Source organism: Eucalyptus grandis, chromosome 11, assembly GCF_016545825.1.
Source record: "Eucalyptus grandis isolate ANBG69807.140 chromosome 11, ASM1654582v1, whole genome shotgun sequence".
Lineage (NCBI taxonomy): Eukaryota > Viridiplantae > Streptophyta > Magnoliopsida > Myrtales > Myrtaceae > Eucalyptus > Eucalyptus grandis.
Window position 1 is genome coordinate 35,084,747 of NC_052622.1, and position 18,436 is coordinate 35,103,182.

At 39.8% G+C, this 18,436-nt stretch overlaps 3 protein-coding genes across 3 annotated transcripts; all 3 read right to left on the reverse strand.

The window, feature by feature from the left end:
- Window positions 1-5,082: 5,082 nt before the first annotated feature.
- On the reverse strand, window positions 5,083-6,310 carry LOC104414197 (probable glutathione S-transferase). The gene is made up of 2 exons (XM_010025236.2): window positions 5,905-6,310; window positions 5,083-5,737 (listed from the first exon to the last, which is right to left on the reverse strand). The coding sequence occupies exons 1-2, from the start codon at window positions 6,211-6,213 to the stop codon at window positions 5,372-5,374; spliced, it is 675 nt and encodes a 224-aa protein (XP_010023538.2). The 5' UTR covers window positions 6,214-6,310; the 3' UTR covers window positions 5,083-5,371.
- An 8,626-nt stretch (window positions 6,311-14,936) lies between these two features.
- Window positions 14,937-16,552, reverse strand: LOC108954648 (serine carboxypeptidase-like 41). The gene is made up of 4 exons (XM_039305298.1): window positions 16,412-16,552; window positions 15,528-16,312; window positions 15,235-15,352; window positions 14,937-15,077 (listed from the first exon to the last, which is right to left on the reverse strand). Exons 2-4 carry the CDS (start codon window positions 15,644-15,646, stop codon window positions 14,937-14,939), a joined length of 378 nt encoding a protein of 125 aa, XP_039161232.1. The 5' UTR covers window positions 15,647-16,312; window positions 16,412-16,552.
- Window positions 16,553-16,734: 182 nt separating this feature from the next.
- LOC104414196 (probable glutathione S-transferase) lies at window positions 16,735-18,202 on the reverse strand. The gene is made up of 2 exons (XM_010025235.3): window positions 17,793-18,202; window positions 16,735-17,258 (listed from the first exon to the last, which is right to left on the reverse strand). Exons 1-2 carry the CDS (start codon window positions 18,099-18,101, stop codon window positions 16,875-16,877), a joined length of 693 nt encoding a protein of 230 aa, XP_010023537.2. The 5' UTR covers window positions 18,102-18,202; the 3' UTR covers window positions 16,735-16,874.
- Window positions 18,203-18,436: the final 234 nt, after the last annotated feature.

Genomic DNA, 18,436 nt, shown 5'->3' on the forward strand with positions numbered 1-18,436 from the left:
AAATGAAATTATGATCCAGGAGTTAAATTATGAAATTCGTTAGTGAAAGCACTATAACCCTCGTAGAAACCTTATGTGAATTTAGATAGACTCAACTTGGAACAACCCTCCAAGTGTACACAAATTTTTGTACAACTTAATTTTCTTGTATTTTCTAACACAATAACAATCCGTAGACAAAACTCAAACAAGAAGTAAGACTTTTGACTCAAGATGACTCTAGAAACAAAATATTATGCATAGGATCCAACATACTCATGAAAAGACACAAAAATCTCATTCTTGGGTAAATTGAGCGGCGCTTACTAAGCACAACTTCTTTTAGAAAACTTCAAATAGCATGAATATTTGATGTATTAGAAAAGATAACGACCCCAAGTGTCATAACTTTCGCAAGAGACTCACTTCATAACCATAACTTTTTCCTAATTTTTTGAGTGCTATGACTTATAAAAGAAAGTTAATTTAAGTACCATAATTTTAATTGATCATTTGAGTGCCAATATTTTTCTAAACGTTCATCCAAGTGCCAAAATTCGATGTGACATCTCACTTTTGTCAAGAAAGTTATTAATTGAAAAGTTACATAGCACTTTAACGATCAAAGAAAAATTCTGACCCTCAAGTGACCGTCATATTAAGTTATGATATTTAAATGATTAGGAAAAAAGAGTTGCAACATTTAAGTGAGTAATTATGAAAGTTATGATATTTGTAATATTCTTTATATTTGTAATATTCTTTTCCCCATTAGAAACTAACTAGATACGTGGAAAGGTTGCAAACAAATAGTGTGAAACCATATTAGAGCTATGTTGATGCCTAAATTTTGATTAGGCCTTAGTTTCTATGTTTATGTAATTTTCCTTTTTTTGGATAATAAATAAATAACAACAATATATATATAATAAAAATAAATAAAAACAAAAGTAGCAAAAACAAAAGCAGCAGCCTTTTGGTCGACAATCCCAGCCCCTTCCTTTTATCTTCTCTCATGTAGGCCCCCACCGGCCTAGCTCGCGCGACTCAGCCCAACCCCTTCTGCAGTTTGTCTCCTTCTTCCTGTTGTCGTCTTCCCCAATCGGATAAGCAGCACGCGCTGGAGACGAGGACGCGCACGACACCGGAAGACAGAAGGAGGCGGCAGCGTACGATGGAGTGGACGCGTCTTCAATGCGAGGCGGCCTAGCTAGAGCCACCTCAATAGATAGGATGCCGGTTTGGCCGACGAAGGCTGTTCGGCGTGCGAGGACCGGCGGCCGAACCTCCATTGACCGACCTCCTCCTCGCCTATAAATAGGAGGCCACAAGCTCCGTCGAAGGGCACGGTGAACTCGGAGATCTTCCCTTGAGAGACTTTAGGGGAAATCGAAGAGCGAGCACGCAAGAGATCGGGTCGCAAACTCGAAAGACCTCCCTCCAAGAGACTTTAGGGGAGGCCGGCGGCAAGCGAGCCCGAGGGGGAGAGATCCGAGTGGGTGGAGGCTGAGAAAGGGGGAAACCGGAGTAAAGGGGGTAGATCTGAGCGTGAGGGGGTTGAACGAGGTCAGTCGAAGGAGAGAGAGCCGTCATCTTGAGCAGAGCCGTCGCCATCCCGACGCACACACCACCGATCGCCGCCGTGTCACACCGTTGCTGCAGACAGGTAACGGTGGGTTCCTCCGTGTCGTCACCATCGTTTCGCCCCTCTTCTTTTGAAACCCTAGTCTCGGCCTCGGTCCCGTTTTGGCCAAGAGACTCCGCGTTGCTGCCACAACGCGTCCTGTCGAGTAGTCGGCCGTTGCTGTCTTCCTTGTCGCCGCTGCGTCGTAGAGCCATCGCCCGTCATCGCCGCCACCGTCGCCATCTGTTCGATGATGTTTCGGTCTCCATCAGCGCCGCGAGTAGAGAGAGGTGGGAGAGAGAGAGCGCCGCGAACCGGTGGAATCGGGTTGGGCGCATGACCCGGTTCCCCTAGGGTTTAGTTGCGTGGGCCAAATTTGCATGGGCCTAAGAGAAGTGGGCCTATTTCGCTTTGTTTTTGGGCCGACTGCTTAAAAAGGAAAAAAGAAAAGTCCTGGGTCGAGCCTATGTTGCAAGCCCGTCCGGGTCTTGGGCAAATGGTCTGGTCGGACCCAACTCGGGATTTGACCCAGTCGCATTTTAATATTATAATTATATTATAATAGTTTAATTAAAAAATAAAAAAATAATCTATTTTCCAAAAAATCAAAACATCAAAAATCAGAAATATTTCTTATTTTCCCAAAAAAGCCAAAAAAAAAAAAAAAAAGCCAAAAAAGAATTATATTTTCCAAAAGATCAAAAATCCAAAAAAGGCCTTTTTTGTCCAAAAATGAGAAAAATACCAAAAATGTTTTTCCTCCACAAAATGCATGGAAAATCCCTCAAACATCCAAAAGCCTTAAGGTTTAAATAAGATTAGGTATCAAAAGGACATTAGTGATTAATTAGTGTAATCGAGTTCCCGATCCTAATTTCTCTAGTTGCACATGAGCGGGTATTTCTCTCGATATTTCGCTTAGGTTTCTAATCGACCCACCCCCAAACCGATTAGTGGCGACTCCGTTTTAAAATTGAATTATAGGTTAAAAATTTGAACCATTAAGTTGAGAATTGGTGGATTTGGGAGAGTCCGGGCTAAAATAGACATAGCCGAACCATTAGCCTCCGCAAGGCATTTGCCTCGATCGGGCGGCACCGAAAAAAAAAGAGAGGTTGTGACAAGCTCGAAATCCTCATCAAAATACAGAAGAAAATGACTCTTAAAATCCTGTGGCTAGAGTTGAACTTATCCCCAAACAATTCTCAATACTCTTCTGGAGATAATTCTTCACCATTTCCTTCGAGACTCGAAATGGACCAGAGGCTCTCGATTTGATCTTCCTCTCGGATATTGGATCCTTAGGATTCATTCGATAGGTCGCCTTGGTTGGGATATGGACACAAAATTAATGCAATGCATGAAACTCATTAAGTAAAGGCTGAGAAATAGATGGGGTCTCCTCTTTTGCTCTATTTTCTTCCACCATAACAATAGTATAAGTATTGCAAGAATCCACCATTGCTTTAGGAAAGTGAGACTTTGAGAGAAGATTGCTTTTGTATTTATTTATTTATTTATTTATTGCTTGAGTAGGTTATAAACTCTTTCTATCTTGTAAAGGCCCGGAGTGATCTTGACCCGACATTTGACAAATGGATAGGTGTTTTCGAAGCCATTATAGATTGCCCTCCAATCATGCAATCACAGTCCTCCAAGATGTAAATGAGAAGCATCCATGATAACAATCTTCAACAACAAAGTAGAATTTATTCAACGAATCAGGTAATGATTTAAAATGAACATCGACCATTTGGTCATGCGGGAACTGACATGGAATCCGTGATTTACGTTAGTTGAAAATGTTGGAAAATCTATCTAAGAGATACACTTGAAGGGGTCCGTGTTTTTACTTTTCAAGTTCCAGAACGCTAATGTCAAAGGAGGGATATTAAGTCTCGTAGTAATAAATAATAAACTCAAACATTCAAGAAGACATAGACAAGACTTGCATTTTAGAGCTCTCTAGATGAAAGAGGCATAAATCCGTTTTCACTTCACGCAAAATGGCCGGATACCTAGTCTAACCTAAAATTTGACTGTGATCCCATGTCAGCACAGCAAAACGGCGTGCACTTCTTGCGAAAGGCGACTGTGTTTCAGTTATTTAAATCAAGGACTCTTTCACTGAGGAAAGAGAGGGATTGGTGTATATGGAAATGCATGTCAAATCATCTTTTATATCCCAATGTTAAATGTACCAAAAAAAATTCTTAATCTGTTAAAATAAAATTATGGTTATAAGCTAAAATTAATTACCATGCCAAAGTGATCTGTATATCCCTTTTAAGACATCGGATAGCTTGCATGAGATACAATCAATTATGAGAATGCGTCCAAAAAAATTATCTATTAAAGAGAGGCTATTCAAGTATTCTAGCTCACCAAATACCGCACAAGCTTGTTCACAATTAGAAAACTTTTGGCTTGTGGCACAATTCATCTCCTCCTTTTTAAAATATCTTCTATTTCCTCCAAGTTCATCGCTTAATGATATTGTCACCATTGAACGAGATTCAATAAAAATTCATAGAACAGGTACATCCATTATTTTTTGTAAATACAATATTTTGCTTTACACTAGTCACGAAGAAACCTATGAGAATACTCTTTGTTAAAAATTTGGATGTGTGCATGTGGAAGCATGATTTTAGTATTGATGATAGTTTTTAATTAGTGATGCGTGTAAGCGTGTGGTATAGTTTGTAGAGGATGGACAATGGATAAATTAGAATAATTGAAAGATGTAGGAAATGAGATATGAGAAAATAATTTCATTAGTTGAACAAACTAATTTGACCACCCCCTCCCCCCAACACGGTGGAGGTCTAAGACCTCTCATGGTGGAGGGTTCACCCCACACAAGGTGGAGGGTTCACCTCACGTGCTCAAATGATAAATTACATGTGAGTTACCGCCTTATTCTACCGACTTAAGGGTACAGAAAATAATATAAAATTTCAGCTTGCTTCTTATCTCCTGCTTGTTGTGGCTAGTTGAAGTCCAAGTTGGACTTTGCTTTCCTTTTCTTCTTTCTTTCAGATCTTCTCGTTGCTTCTTCCTTATTCTCCATTTTTCTATTCTCTGCGGCTGCCCACCACTTTTGTTGACTTTAGTTTACTTCTTATTTGCTTGACTTCTTGCTGCCCACGCTCGAGTTTCTTATTCAGCCACTATTGTTTAATTTTCATTCAAGTTTATCTTGCTGCCCCACGTAGTTCCAGAAACTTCTCCAATATATGAGAGTCTTCACTTTTTTACTTAACTTGCCTTTTCTTGCATTTCACATTCACTGTTGCCAACTCGTTCCTTCTCCATTGAGTTAGTAGTTTCTTGATAATTTTAAAGAAAATGGATCACAATTTCCAACAACTCTATTAATTCCATTTTACATTCTAAAACAATATTTATCAGATAAAATGAGAAGGAAAAAATAAAATAGAATTCATGAAGGCGTTGATAAACTTAGATGAGGAACGTAGCACAAAATATTGACGCATTGATTCTCCCCGTATAGTGTCATATTTCCATGACCATGAAGAATTTTAGATTTATGACGTTATGAAACTAAGACAATACACGCCTCAGGAGACAATATTCCAAGGCCTGCAAATTCATTTAACTTTATTGCATATACTAATTAGTAAGCTTCATCTTGAAGCTTCCGACCAAAGTACGTACTGCACTTCAATTCTTATTATCAGTACTTTTATATAGTACCCACGATTATAACATCAATCATACTAATAAAGACGCGAAGGCCGCGCATCACTTGCATGTGGATGATGACAACCTTTTCTCTTTTATGCGGGCGAGGTGGTCACGCAACTTCTCCTGATCAGGCAAGTTCTCGGCGATCATGGGCGAGCTCTCGAAGTTGGCCTTCCAAGCGTTCAAGCGAGGGAACTTCCCGGCGTCGAACAGCTTGCGTCCTGATACCTCTTCTATGGCTCCCACCCAAAGTGCCACCCCACCAAATGCAATGTCCACAATGTTGATGCCGTCTCCTCCAAAGAATTTCTTTCCCCTGTTCGGACCATGTTGCTCTAGGATCGACAGCATCTCCACGCTGTCTCTCACGGCCTTCTCTTGCTCTTCGCCAACGCTCCGATACACGATCCAAATATTAGGACTCTGCAGCACGAGCACCGGAAACATAAACGAGATGCAACACAAGTCGGCCTTATGTTTGTCTCGCCCCAATTTTGAGTTGGGTATTGAAACAAATGGAATCTATGCATTGGATGATTGGCTTTACAAAAGATGAATTACCAAAGAAGAATAACATTAGATTAGCAAACCTTTTCCTCGATGAATTTGACCCAGAAACGCACCACGGCTCGCTCGTGAGGATCAATGGGCAACAGCGGGTATTGCGGCCACGTTTCCTCAAGGTACTCGATGATGACCATGGACTCGCAAACAGGTCGCGAGCCATGGACAAGCACAGGAATCTTCTTGTGAACTGGGTTGTATTGCAAAAGCAAGGCGCTTTTGTTGGAGAGGTCTTCCTCAATGTAATCAAATGGTATGCCCTTGAGCTTCAATGCCCAAATGACTTTGCTGCTGAACGGACTCGCCCAAAATCCATGCAACTTCACTCCATCCATGTCTCTCAAGAGCGTGATAGTACGGCTTTGTGCTTTGTGAGCTCAATTTAAAGGGTGTGTAATGGAGTCGCGTTGCTTGGGCATTACGTTTCGGGTTTCTGGTCAAACTAACTCAGAAGGTAGAATTTAAATCATATCTTTGTTTGTGGATAGCCTAAATTGCAATGCACATGATAAAGACATTTAAATATAATTCGAAGAAAGGTCAAACACGCCAGTCGTGCCGGTCCAGGATTGGTTATATTAAAATCATGCATTTGCTAAAGTTCCAACCTCCACATGTATTGAGGTATTACCTGGTGTAGCTTTTGTCCGGTGAAGGTCTCGCATTTCTCTGGATAACTTGAGTCTTTAGAAGAAAGGATTTCGCCTGGATTTTCAATATGGTATCAAAAGTACGGGCAATGCTAGATTTATTAAACCGGTTCAAAATTTTGGTCTATTTCATGTCAAGATTGTGAGTGACATTTTAAACAAATGGGCCAAAGTCAAAAACCAATAATAGTCTGCACATCAATTAGTAAATCAACTTTGTCAAACAATTATAGTGAGTTCTAGCATTGCTCTTCTCTTGATTCAATTCGTCGTGCCTCCTTTCACCTAATTATGTCTATCCCTTTGTTTATACTTGTCTATTGGGTTTCCGGTAGTTTGAGTTTATTAAATGAATTAGTTGCGCACTCAAATTCAATATGTCTAGAGCAAAATGGCATTAGTAGTTTATCTTTGCAAGTCATCTTGATATTTTTAATAAGGGTGAAGTTGGGCCCATCTTGCAAACCTACCAAGACTTCTTTGAACTTGGAAAAGTCTGATGAATCCACTATTTTCTCACAGATGATAAAAAGAAAGTCTTAAAGGCAGGTTATATTTGGGTAAACTATAAGCTCATTTAACACCCTTTTTTTTTGGGGGGTTGGTTTGCCGTTATAAACAACCCATTTACTGAATATAATTAATCCCATTTAATAATTTAATCATCAAATAGGAGTTGAGAAATGGGTTCATGACACATTTTAACAGGTTTAGTTTATATCATCTTAGTTTGAGCTTTAAAATGTAGATAATATAGGGCTAATGTCCTTTTCTTTCTTGGCATATGAGAGGTTTGAGTTAAAGAAATCTATATAAACGATATTGTAAGCCTAAGATATTTTCATTAGAGAAGGTATACTTGTCGTAATTATATTACAAATTGTCAAAGATGAGAAAATCTAATTTAAAAGTATATAGGCTGTGAATGACAATAATAGTTAATTTCTTTTAATTTAACAAGGAGAATTGCATAAGTTCCACGGTTGATATACTCTTGCCTGAATTATAATTTAAGGGTTGCTAAACACATTAAAGAGGGTAGTATTGGAGTAAAGTGTCAATAAAGTCCTAAATCTATAGCATTTATGTGAGTTTAGTTCTAAACATTTTAATTGTATCAATTTAATTTTAAATATTTTGACTTTGTGTCTAGTTAGTTATTCTAGCTAATTTTGGCTAAATATTACTAGTGTGGATACTGATTGACCTACGTTACACACCGGCACTAACGTAGACAATTCTTAATAATATTTTAACATTTTTTCAATTTTTTTTTTTTCTTTTTCCTTTTTTTCTTCTTTTGTGGATGGGCAATCATTAGCCATGGCTTGGTAGGCTAACCTCTCCTAAGTGAGGGTCACCGCCGCCCACCACAGGTGAGGCCCAATTGGACGAGGGCTCCCCTCACTAGATTTAGTGAGGCCCACGCCCTTTCCCAAGTTAGGGCAACCTCATTGTGGGCGAGGGGAGTAGCAGGGCGTTTTGTATATGTTTTGACTGATGAATTTAAAAATGGTGGGTGTCTGGTTGTTGCGGAGTGGTTGCGGCATTTGCTCGAACAGCTTGAAGGCCAAGGCACGACCATCTACACGGCATGGCATGCGTAGGCTTAAAAAGACGTCTGGTTACTCGCTATCCACAAGAGCACCAACAGAGAGGACGACGTGGTCGTAGAAGACAGAAAGGTGATGATTCAGTCGTCCTCACCTAGGATGCCGAACTCAAGCCGGTTCGAAATGCCGATACAACAACGACGAGCCATTGTCGTCTCCAAGATTTATTCCCATACCAGAATCAGAATAAGTCGAAGAATTTCAAGGTTTCTTCGCAAACTCGAAGGCAACCCAAGTCAAGGTCATGCTTTTGCCAGAATCCACCGTCATATCGGCCACCAAATCGCGTGAGACCACGCGGTAGCTTTGCAAGTGAAAGCCCCACTGGCCCCAAAGCCGTGGCGATCAGCGGGTAGCCGCTGCCTGTGACATCAGGGGGAACATGACCAAGGCCAAGCTACAGATGTTGAAGCGGGGCACCCTTGGCCAGAGGAGCCTTGCCTGTGGCAGGCAACGGTGACCCTTGCCCAAGTGAGGCTAGTTTGACTGGCCATGACCAGTAGTCAATGACTAGTCACCGATAAAAGGAAAAAGAAAGGGAAAAAATTGGAAAAGAAATCTAAAAAAATCTAAAAAGAAATCTAAAAAAATATTAAAAATTATCATGTCCGCCCAGCCACCGACCGGTGTCCACATCGCCGCTTAATCGACCAAAATTGAGTAGATGAATTGAATTATTATTAATGTGAAAATGTTTAAAATTAAATTAGTCAAATTAAATGTTTAGAACTAAATTGGTACTAATATAATATATTTAGTACTTTTTTGGTACTTTTCCCATTTTCCAGCCGCACGAAGATCACGTGAATCAGACATCTGACACAAAAGTCACAAGACTTGATAGATAGATGTAAGGCTCGACCTACGGCGTGACGTGCATGCCTCCGGTCAAGGCACTGCTTCACCTTGAGGCATGCCTCCTTAACTTCGCAGGCGCCATCTCCGTCACTTTCAATTCATGGAGACTTGATCCCTTGCTCTCACTCTCTTGAAGTTCTCTCATTTTGAAATCATTCTTGCGTTTCTTTCTTTCCATGTGTTTTTCTTGTACTTGTAGGTGTTGGTTGGCCCGGTTGCCTCTCGGTAAGTTTTTGATGCCATCCCTTTCGATTTCAAATAGAAATGCACATTAGCATATCGTAATGTACATTACTCAGAATGTATAATGGATCATTATACTACCCGTTTGAAAAAATATTTGGAAAATACATGCTTTTAGGTCGTTGTAATGACAAAATGAAATGTAGAACCATAGAATGCGTTGTTATGCAAGAAATTATACTTGCTTCCAAGCTATCATAGTGATTATTTTGAATCACATATTTGAATTAGGCTGTTATCTCATCAAATTTAAGCCTTTATGCTATTTGTGTTGAAAATATGCTAGAATGCGTGTTGTTGATACATGCGTGGGCAAGTGATTCCACAATGTAGGACTTTTTTGGTTAAGTGTTTTAGGAAATAGTGTTTATGAGGATGGTTTTGATGGGTAAATATAAAAGCATGATAGAATGGGGTGTATGAGGATGAATATCAAAGGATGAATTGTAGAATAAAGGATAGATTATGATCCTACCAAGGTCTAAATGATGTGCCACCAACTGAAGATAAAGATCGAGACAAACGAAGTTCTCCACTAAGGCTTAAAGACGAATCACCCACCAAAGATAAAGGACTTTGGGATAAGAGAAGCTCACCATCAAGGTCTAAAGAAAAATCAACTGGCTGATGATAAAGAGCTTTTTGGCTCACCACCGATGAATAATCAACACTACAAGAATAAAGAGACCGAAATAGGAGTTGTACACTCTCTAAAGATATTCGCTCACGCAAAGGAAATCTTAAGTATTTTCATTTATCAAATCTAATCTATTACAATTGAGAGACAACCTCTATTTATAAGAGGAATACAGTTTAGGAAATAGAAAAGTAATAAGTAAACATGGGAACTAGCCTAACATTAAAGACATTGGAACTCAAAACTTTGACTTTTGAAACTTATATAACAATAAAGACTACTAGGAAAATAGAGATGCATTTGATTCTTCAGCTTGGCAAACAAAATTCGTGCTCCCACCTTGACCAAAAGATAAATATCCTAAGACTTTATCAAATAACTGAGGAAATTATTCAAAATGGCCTCCCATTGATATTAAACTTCGAGATCAACAACTAATAAAGTGTACCGAGAAATTAGCAACTAATATATCATACCGAGAATTCTATAACTCATTAATCATTGGTATTGATAATTTCGGTAACTCATTAATCGTCAATATCAATAACTTTGGTAAAAATGTTTCGATATTGCTTTAGTTGGAAATTTTAATTTTGACCCATTGAAGCACATTATGCGCAAATTCTATCTTGGCTTGAATGAGCAATGATGGTGCTAAGTGAGCTGATAGAGCTAAGTGGATTGCTCCCGCATTAGTTCATGAGATAAACCGTGCAATTTTGAGGATGTATAAGGTGGTGAATATATTGAAGGATTACATTAGACACCTATTTTATTTGTGAGAAACCCATAGGTCATATACTGAATTGATTGGGTTCCTGTATAAGATAGGTTATGACAATATAACTAGAGGTCAAAAAGCTAATAACCATCACGATTCAAACTGATGAACTAAGATCTCATGCATTTGGACATTCAATTAATGATTTTAATTGAATAATGACTCCAATTCAGCTCAGCCGAAAGGATGTGTGTTTCTATATAAACATTACCGTGTCCAAGTAAAGTTGTAAATTGAATGAAAATAACTCTTCACTTAGCGTAAGTATCATACCTCACATCATTATTGTACTTTCAATATTATTTGCTATGTCCTGTTGAAAGCGAATATCACTATCCCTAGTCATTTTGTCATTAGATTTTGAAATCTGATTCATCATGTCATACTATACTTAATTATTGTTATGCTATGTTATTTTGTCGTCACATTATGAATTTTGACATATTGCATGTGATTATTCTCATGGTGAAAATTACCAAAAAGTCTTATACATATTGCAATTGTATCAATTTAATCATAGACCATTTATTTTTTTAATTCTAAAATTTTTTGTATTTGTGCCAATTCAATCCATTTAGTCAATTTTGATCAGAAATCGTTAACATGGACACTAATCATCCTATGTGGCACAATCAATACTAACATGGAAAATTTTAAAAAATTTAATATTTTTCAAATTTATTTATTTATTGTCTTTTTCTTTTTTTCTCTCTTTCTTTTTTTTTCCCTGCTAGAGAGAGAGAGAGAGAGAGAGAGAGAGAGAGAGAGAGAGAGAAAGAGAGAAAGAAAACATAAAAGAATAAATAGATAAATAAATAATTCAAAAAAATATTAAGATGTTATCAAAATTATTTACATTAGCACCAGTCATGCCATGTATGATGGCTAGCATCCATGTTAGCAATTTCCTATCAAAATTGATTGAATTGACTGAATTGGCATAAATACTTAAAGTTTAGAACTCAATTAGTAACAATAAAATGTTGAAAACTGAATTAACACAATTAGAATATGTTTGAGACTCTTTATATTTTTTTCCTTATTGTCATGTCATGTCTCTTCTTGATCATGATTTGAAATTATATTTGTCATGTCATGTCACATGTGGATATTGCCATCGTGTTACGTCATCCCATCATCTATTGTGAATTTTATTTATCATGTCATGTTATTTTGTATCATGTTCTAAAATTTGATGTGTACTGTCATGTTATATGTGAATCTTGCCATGTCATGTTGTTTGGTTATCGTTTTTGAACTTGACTTGCTATGTTATGTCATATGTGAATATTATCATATTATGTTATTTTGCCATCATGTCTTAAATATGAATTTTTTTCATGTCCACATCTAGCTTAAGGAAACTACCCAGTTACGTACAGTCTGGCTAGAGTATCCAATTCTCATTTTCAAATAGCAAATTACAAATGTGGCTGCACACCTCCAATTTTTCCCCATTTTCAAATAATCCTTAAGTTTAACTTACCAAGGCCGACGATAAACAAGGCTCGACACACATTTTAAACATCAAAGGTGGACTGTGCTCGTTAAAACGAGTCTTTTGACCCCCGAATTACAACTCGAAATGGAGAGTCAATTCTGATTTGAGTTATTCAGGTCTCGAGCTGCTCTGTTTCTTAAGCAAGAAATGACAAAATAGAGGTGATTTTGTTGATGTCTCTATTCATAAGAAGAGCTTATTTTTGTGTTGCAGATGGTGCAACGGCAGAGAGGAAGGAGAAGAAGGTGGGAAGGAGACCCAAGAAGCTTTGAGTGAGCATGAGGTTGGGAACAACTTGGCCCTCGACTTGTGCTGCCCCTTTCGAAAAACCTATGGGATGGCATCCGCTCTCAGGCCATAACTGCTACTACAAGTTGTTGAATTTTCGGAATTTTTTTAAATTAGTTTTTAAAAATGGAATTTTCGCTATTTTCTGAAAAAAAATTTGAATTTTTTAATGTTCTCTTAAAGTTGTTGAATTTTTTCGGAATTTTTTTATTCCCTAACCCGACCCAAACTCGGATCCGACCCAGCTTGGATAAAAAAAAATGAAAATTTTTATTTTTTAAAAACATTCCTATGTTTTCTTTCTTTTTTTTTCTTTTTGTCTTTTCCCTATTATGGTGCATTTAGTAACGATTCTATTCTTGGAAGTGGATTCGATAAAAAATAATTCTTTTTAATTCGTTCTTGGAACCGATTCTAAGCATTTTAAACCGTTTGATAACTGTCCAAAATTTCGATTCTATAATAGAATTGTGTTTGGTACAGTGCTCATTAATTTCGTTTCAAATCAATTTCTTTTAATTTTTAAATAAAATTTTTACTTTTTCTTTCTTTTTATCATCTTCTTCTTCTTGTGGCCGATCACCGAACAAAGGACCCGACTGACGAGGGCCGGCGACCTCACCGGAGTGTCACCGGCCCTCGTCGATTGAGCCTCGCCGAGGCTAGGCGAGGCCTACCAGGCCACCGGCGGGGCTAGGCGTCGCGAGGCTTGCCCAGCCCCAACGAGGCTCGACCTCACCAAACCGGTGAGGCCGAGCCTCGTCGATGGCGGCGGGCCTTGTGGGTGAGCCTCGCCGGGGCTGCACAAGGCCCGCCCGGCCACCGGCGGGCTGCGCGAGGCTCGCCCGGCCACCGGCGGGCGCGCGAGGCTCGCCGGCCACCGGCGGGGCTAGGCGAGCCTCCGCCGGGCTAGGGGCCTCACCCGGCCGGCGCGGCCCGCCTAGCCATCGGCGAGGCTCGGCCCGCGCCTGGGGGAGGCCGAGCCTCGCTGGTGGTGGGCTTGCCTCTAGCGACCTTATCCTAGCTGATGATGGCGGGCGGTGATGGACGACGGTCATGAGATGGCCAAAGGAAGATGAAGAGTTGTTGGTTTTGGTTCTCAAATTTATTCCCGGAACAAGAATCAATTTTTTTTCTTTTTTATTCTTGATTCCACTCACAATCTATTCTCGGAAACAAAAATTTTACCAAACACGATTTTAGACTCAAACTAATTTTATGAACAAAGAATTAGAATTTAGTCATGTTTAGATGATTACCAAACAAGGCCTTATATGTCCCATTCCCCTGCATCCCTTCTTCATGCCTTTATCAAACGTCTCCATCCACCGTCCTGTCTTTCCTTTTGTCTTTTCCCATTTCTTTTGATTACTCCTTTTTTTTTTTTTCTTTTGCTTTTCTTTTCCTTTTACTTTCCTCCCCTTCTTCTCTGGTCTTCTTCCCCACGTACCGAAGCTCCTTCTTCCCCAAAACACGGCCTCACTGAAACTGACCCAAACAACGATATGGCCCGGAACGAACAACGACCCTTCCACCACCGAGCCACCGCCGTCCGCCGGTCGTCCATCCCGACCGGCATTGACCGCCGACGGCCACGAACGATGGCGGCCATTAATTCACTTGCCGGAACGAAGAAAAAATACACCCACTCGACAATACACGATTCTCGGGCGAAAGCCATATAAAAACACCACAAACATGATCAAAACAAGCACGATTCAAGAGTAGAGAAGCAAGGATACGTCAATCTCGAGTTTAAGCAAGAACTGGACTCTCGGCTTTCTTTGAGGCATTTCGTCAAACACATGGCATACGCTATTTGAGGAACGAACAAGAGCACGATGGAATTTCGGACGAGGACCGAGACGCATGAAAATGAGCATATAATGATTCAACAACAGCAAGATACGTCAAAAACGAGAGTGGAGACTCATACGAAACGGGCACAGTGGTCCGGTTCGGCAAACCCCAAACTAGGGGCGGAAATGGGGCATGGTGAGGGCCGTACCTATCCCCAGCTCTCTGCTTTTTAACGGCCAGCGACAGGCACGCATGGCTTCTACCACCGCCAGCCTGTCGCGGCCAGCTTGATCTCCTGCCGTCGCCATCCTCTGCCTCTTCCCCTGCTTTGTACGCTCATTTCCTGCAAGAGCAAACCGTCGTGAGGGCGTGAGGGAGAGAGGAAAGAGAGAAGGGGCCGGGCTCAGGGAAAAGGAGAAAGAGGTTGGGCTTGGGCCCAGACAGAAAAAGATGCAGAACAGAGGAGAATGGAAAATGACTGGGCCTAGTCCGGTCCGCTGTTTTTTTTTTTTTTTTTTTTCGTTTTTTTTAACAATTAACCTTTAATGTTAATAATTAGTGATAGTTATGTAAATGCTCCTAATGTCTACGCATAATGAATTTTAATGAAAACATACACGATACATTTTAATGAAAGGTATTTAGTTTACTATTTACTTCCTTTTTGTTAACGATTAATTCCTAATGTTATGTGAATACATTGGTTCTTCCTTCTGATGCTTTGGATATCGGGACCTCCTGAGCCGCTCCTCTGACCGTGGCGAATGTCAAATAAGTCGCGTTCTTTCCTTTTCTCGACCTACCAAATGACTCAGTCCATCCACCAACCTGATTTATGACATTGAATGTCACTGATATTGTTGAGAATATATTATGGTCATCCGAAAGTTTCCAAGCAGATTCAACAATGGACAGAAACATTCTCTTTCCTTTGCACCGTGGCGTGTTGAGCTAAAAAAGAACCTAGACAGGAAGGGAGCCGAACCTGCTTTTTGTTGTACCAAGGTGCGTATTTTCCCAAGGATGTGAATTTCAAGTCTCGAGCAATCATGTTGGCGATGATCCTCGTCTGCGTCAATGGTATTTTCGAATCTTGATCGCCACTGCAACATGCAGTCCAATTTCATGTTATCAGTTGATATGAGTAATGCGACACTGATGTTTATGTTCATGAATTGAAGGCATGTTTCCACAACACAGACAGTGATACTCCCAACAGGAAAATGTTGTCATGGAACGGAACATGTTGGAGTAACGCGATTCACATCCATGACTTACCTAAAGAGGAGGACTCGCAGATGCTTCTTGATTAAGGCCGATAAAAGAGGTGTGATGTTGATGCCTATATCGACGTCATGATAAGAAAGAGGCCTGCCACCTTCCACATGAAACAACATTTAGAAACAGAATGTGTGGTTCCGACTGAATCAGGAAGGTAATACGGCAGAGGTGGGCAGAAAGACCCTGAGCAGAATTTCCAAACCGATGGCAGCTTCGTCGTATTGGTGTGGAGTGCTTTCTGAACCTGAGGATTGTTGAGGTACGAAAATATTTAATCCCCGAGGCACGGATCAGTTAGAACCATCCTTCGAGCTAGCTGCTCACAAGAAAAGATGATACTTGATGAACAAGGTCAAGACCTAAATTCTGAATAGTCCTATCTGTTAGTCAATACCATAGGGATGCTCTCGTGGGTTTTTGTTCCTAGGCTGTCCCATTCTTATGCTGTATGCAGGTTCAGTTGAAATTTTAAGAGCGTGTCTCTTAATGACTGCGTGCAAGCGGCTTTGGTACTCTAAACGAAAACTATCACAAGAAAATCTCACTAATTGCATGCTCATTTTGCAGTACTCTCTGCCGATGTTTCTTCGTGTATTCTGAGAATACTTTGAGAAGTAGGAATGCTTCCAGCAAATTGGCATTAGCAAAAATCTGATCAGATAAAAGTAAGACGATCGATATTAATATAGCTGTAGAGACTTGTACCTGAGGCAGGTGCTTCTGGGTCTACTGATTTGGTTTTGGTATTACCAAAGTATGGCTACAGATTTGGTTTTGTAATCCTAATTAAGATAAAGGAGGGTAAGGATGAAATCTCTGAAGACAGCAAGAAGAAAATGTGATCCTTGTCTAGTAAATAATTGGAAAATTTTGTATCTTACATGCTTAGTTTGATGTGCATATAAGCATTTCCAGAATTCCATCTTTTTTTTGGCGGTTTTCAGACTATGAAGACAGATACACATGCTAATTTTCCTTCTGAGCACCAATACACAAGCTTCCCTCGTTTAAGATGCCTCATTCTACTTCCTCTGTATTTCTTGTTCTCTCCTAATATTCAGCGTTCATGTGGAAAAAAAAAACCGCCTTGAGCAAATATGGAATGGTGTTGCATTTTATGCTGTAAAGATTTCCTAATTTTCAAGAATCGACTCGCTGACAGTAATCTGTTCTTACAGGAAATATCCCTTTCAAAGGAGAGAAATCAAGAGAAAGATAATAACAGGTTAAATACTGAGCCAAACAGTGCGAAAAATCTGCCATTACATATCAAACGAGAGGATCTCACCCGACCAAACAAGTATTTTCCACATTGGTTCAATCTCTTGTTCCAACATCATTATACTACCATGACTTTATTTTATTCTCTTTTTGGCTTGGAGAAGTGAACCTCTCCCTGAGCCTTCTAAAATGGCCCAACAATTTCTCAGAGTCAGGATGGCTTTCTTTGACCACATCAACCTCCTTCCAATTCTCAACCCATAAATGCAAACGAGGGAAAGTGGTGGGACTTAGCAATTTCACATCGCCGACTGCTTCCATACATTCAAACCAATAAGCCAACCATCCAAATGTTATATCTGCCAGTCCTATGCTGTCTCCTCCGAAGAACTTCTTGTCCCCGAGAGCTTCATGTTCTAAAGTCCTCAAGATTTCAAGTACTTCCTCAGTTCCCTTCTCTCCCTCTTCTCCTCGGGACATCATGAAGAACTTGAAAAAGGTAAGACCCTACAAGAATGAAAAAGAAAAACAAAAACAAAAAAGGAAAAGAAAATATCTGATGTTAGCTATTCTCACAGGATCCTTGCAATTATGCAGTATTTGGCATCTTGATTAAGTGGACTAACATTTGGGTAGAGTAATTAAAGTGGCAATCAGTTTTTGCTGATCAGATTGTGCGAGAAGATGAAGTTCTTGGATAGTCACAGGTTAAATAGAGTAGAAGTTTCCCAGAGAAAAAGGAGAACAGTGCTGAAATCGGAAGGCGGCAAGAAGAAAATCCAACAATTTTCCACACAAAAAGGAAACGAGCCGGAGCAATAAATTTTTTTGCTTGGGCAGCAGACCACTTGGATTAAGTATGCTTGGGGACATCTATGATTAAAGATATAACTACATTAACTTGAAAAACGACAGATTTTTGGTTATAGCATGAAACACAAAATCAATGCAATATCTGCAATGATAATGGTTGGCTAGGTTTCTTCTTCTACTCAATTCCTTGTAGATCTACTGCTGAAGATGCAAAAGTTGTGTACTAACCTTTTCCGCCATAAAGTTTATCCAAAACCGAGATGAGGCTCTCTCGTGAGCATGTTTAGGCAGCAAGGGAGGCTCAGGCCATGTTTCTTCAACATACTCCAGAATAACAAGGGACTCGATGATCGGTTTTCCACGATGAACGAGGACTGGAATCTTTTTGTGAACTGGGTTGTACTGCAAAAGCAATTGGCTCTTGTTGGAGAGATCTTCTTCAATGTACTCATATTCCACGCCTTTCAGTTTCAGAGCCCATATCACTCTGTGACTGTACGGACTTGCCCAGAAACCGTGCAACTTCACTTCTTCCATTGCCAAAGACGAAAGATAAAGTTAAGAGAAGCCTAATCAATAGAGGGTGCGAAAAGTGCTCGCTTTATGTCCAGTTGAGAAGATTGGTGGAACCAGGGATATATGGATATGGTTCTCTGCCTTGTAGCACACATAAATTGTCCCAATCACGCTCCGATCACACGGAAGAGATGAAAGCAACCTTGCAAATTATTTTCTAAAGTTGACAACCTGTCTTTTGACAAATAATAACTCCGGTCAAATTTGGCAACTACATTGGACAAGCCAAAGAGAAAAGCCATCACAAGCATCTTTGAAAAGGCTGTTGCTTTAAGGACCCACTGAAGAGATCATGA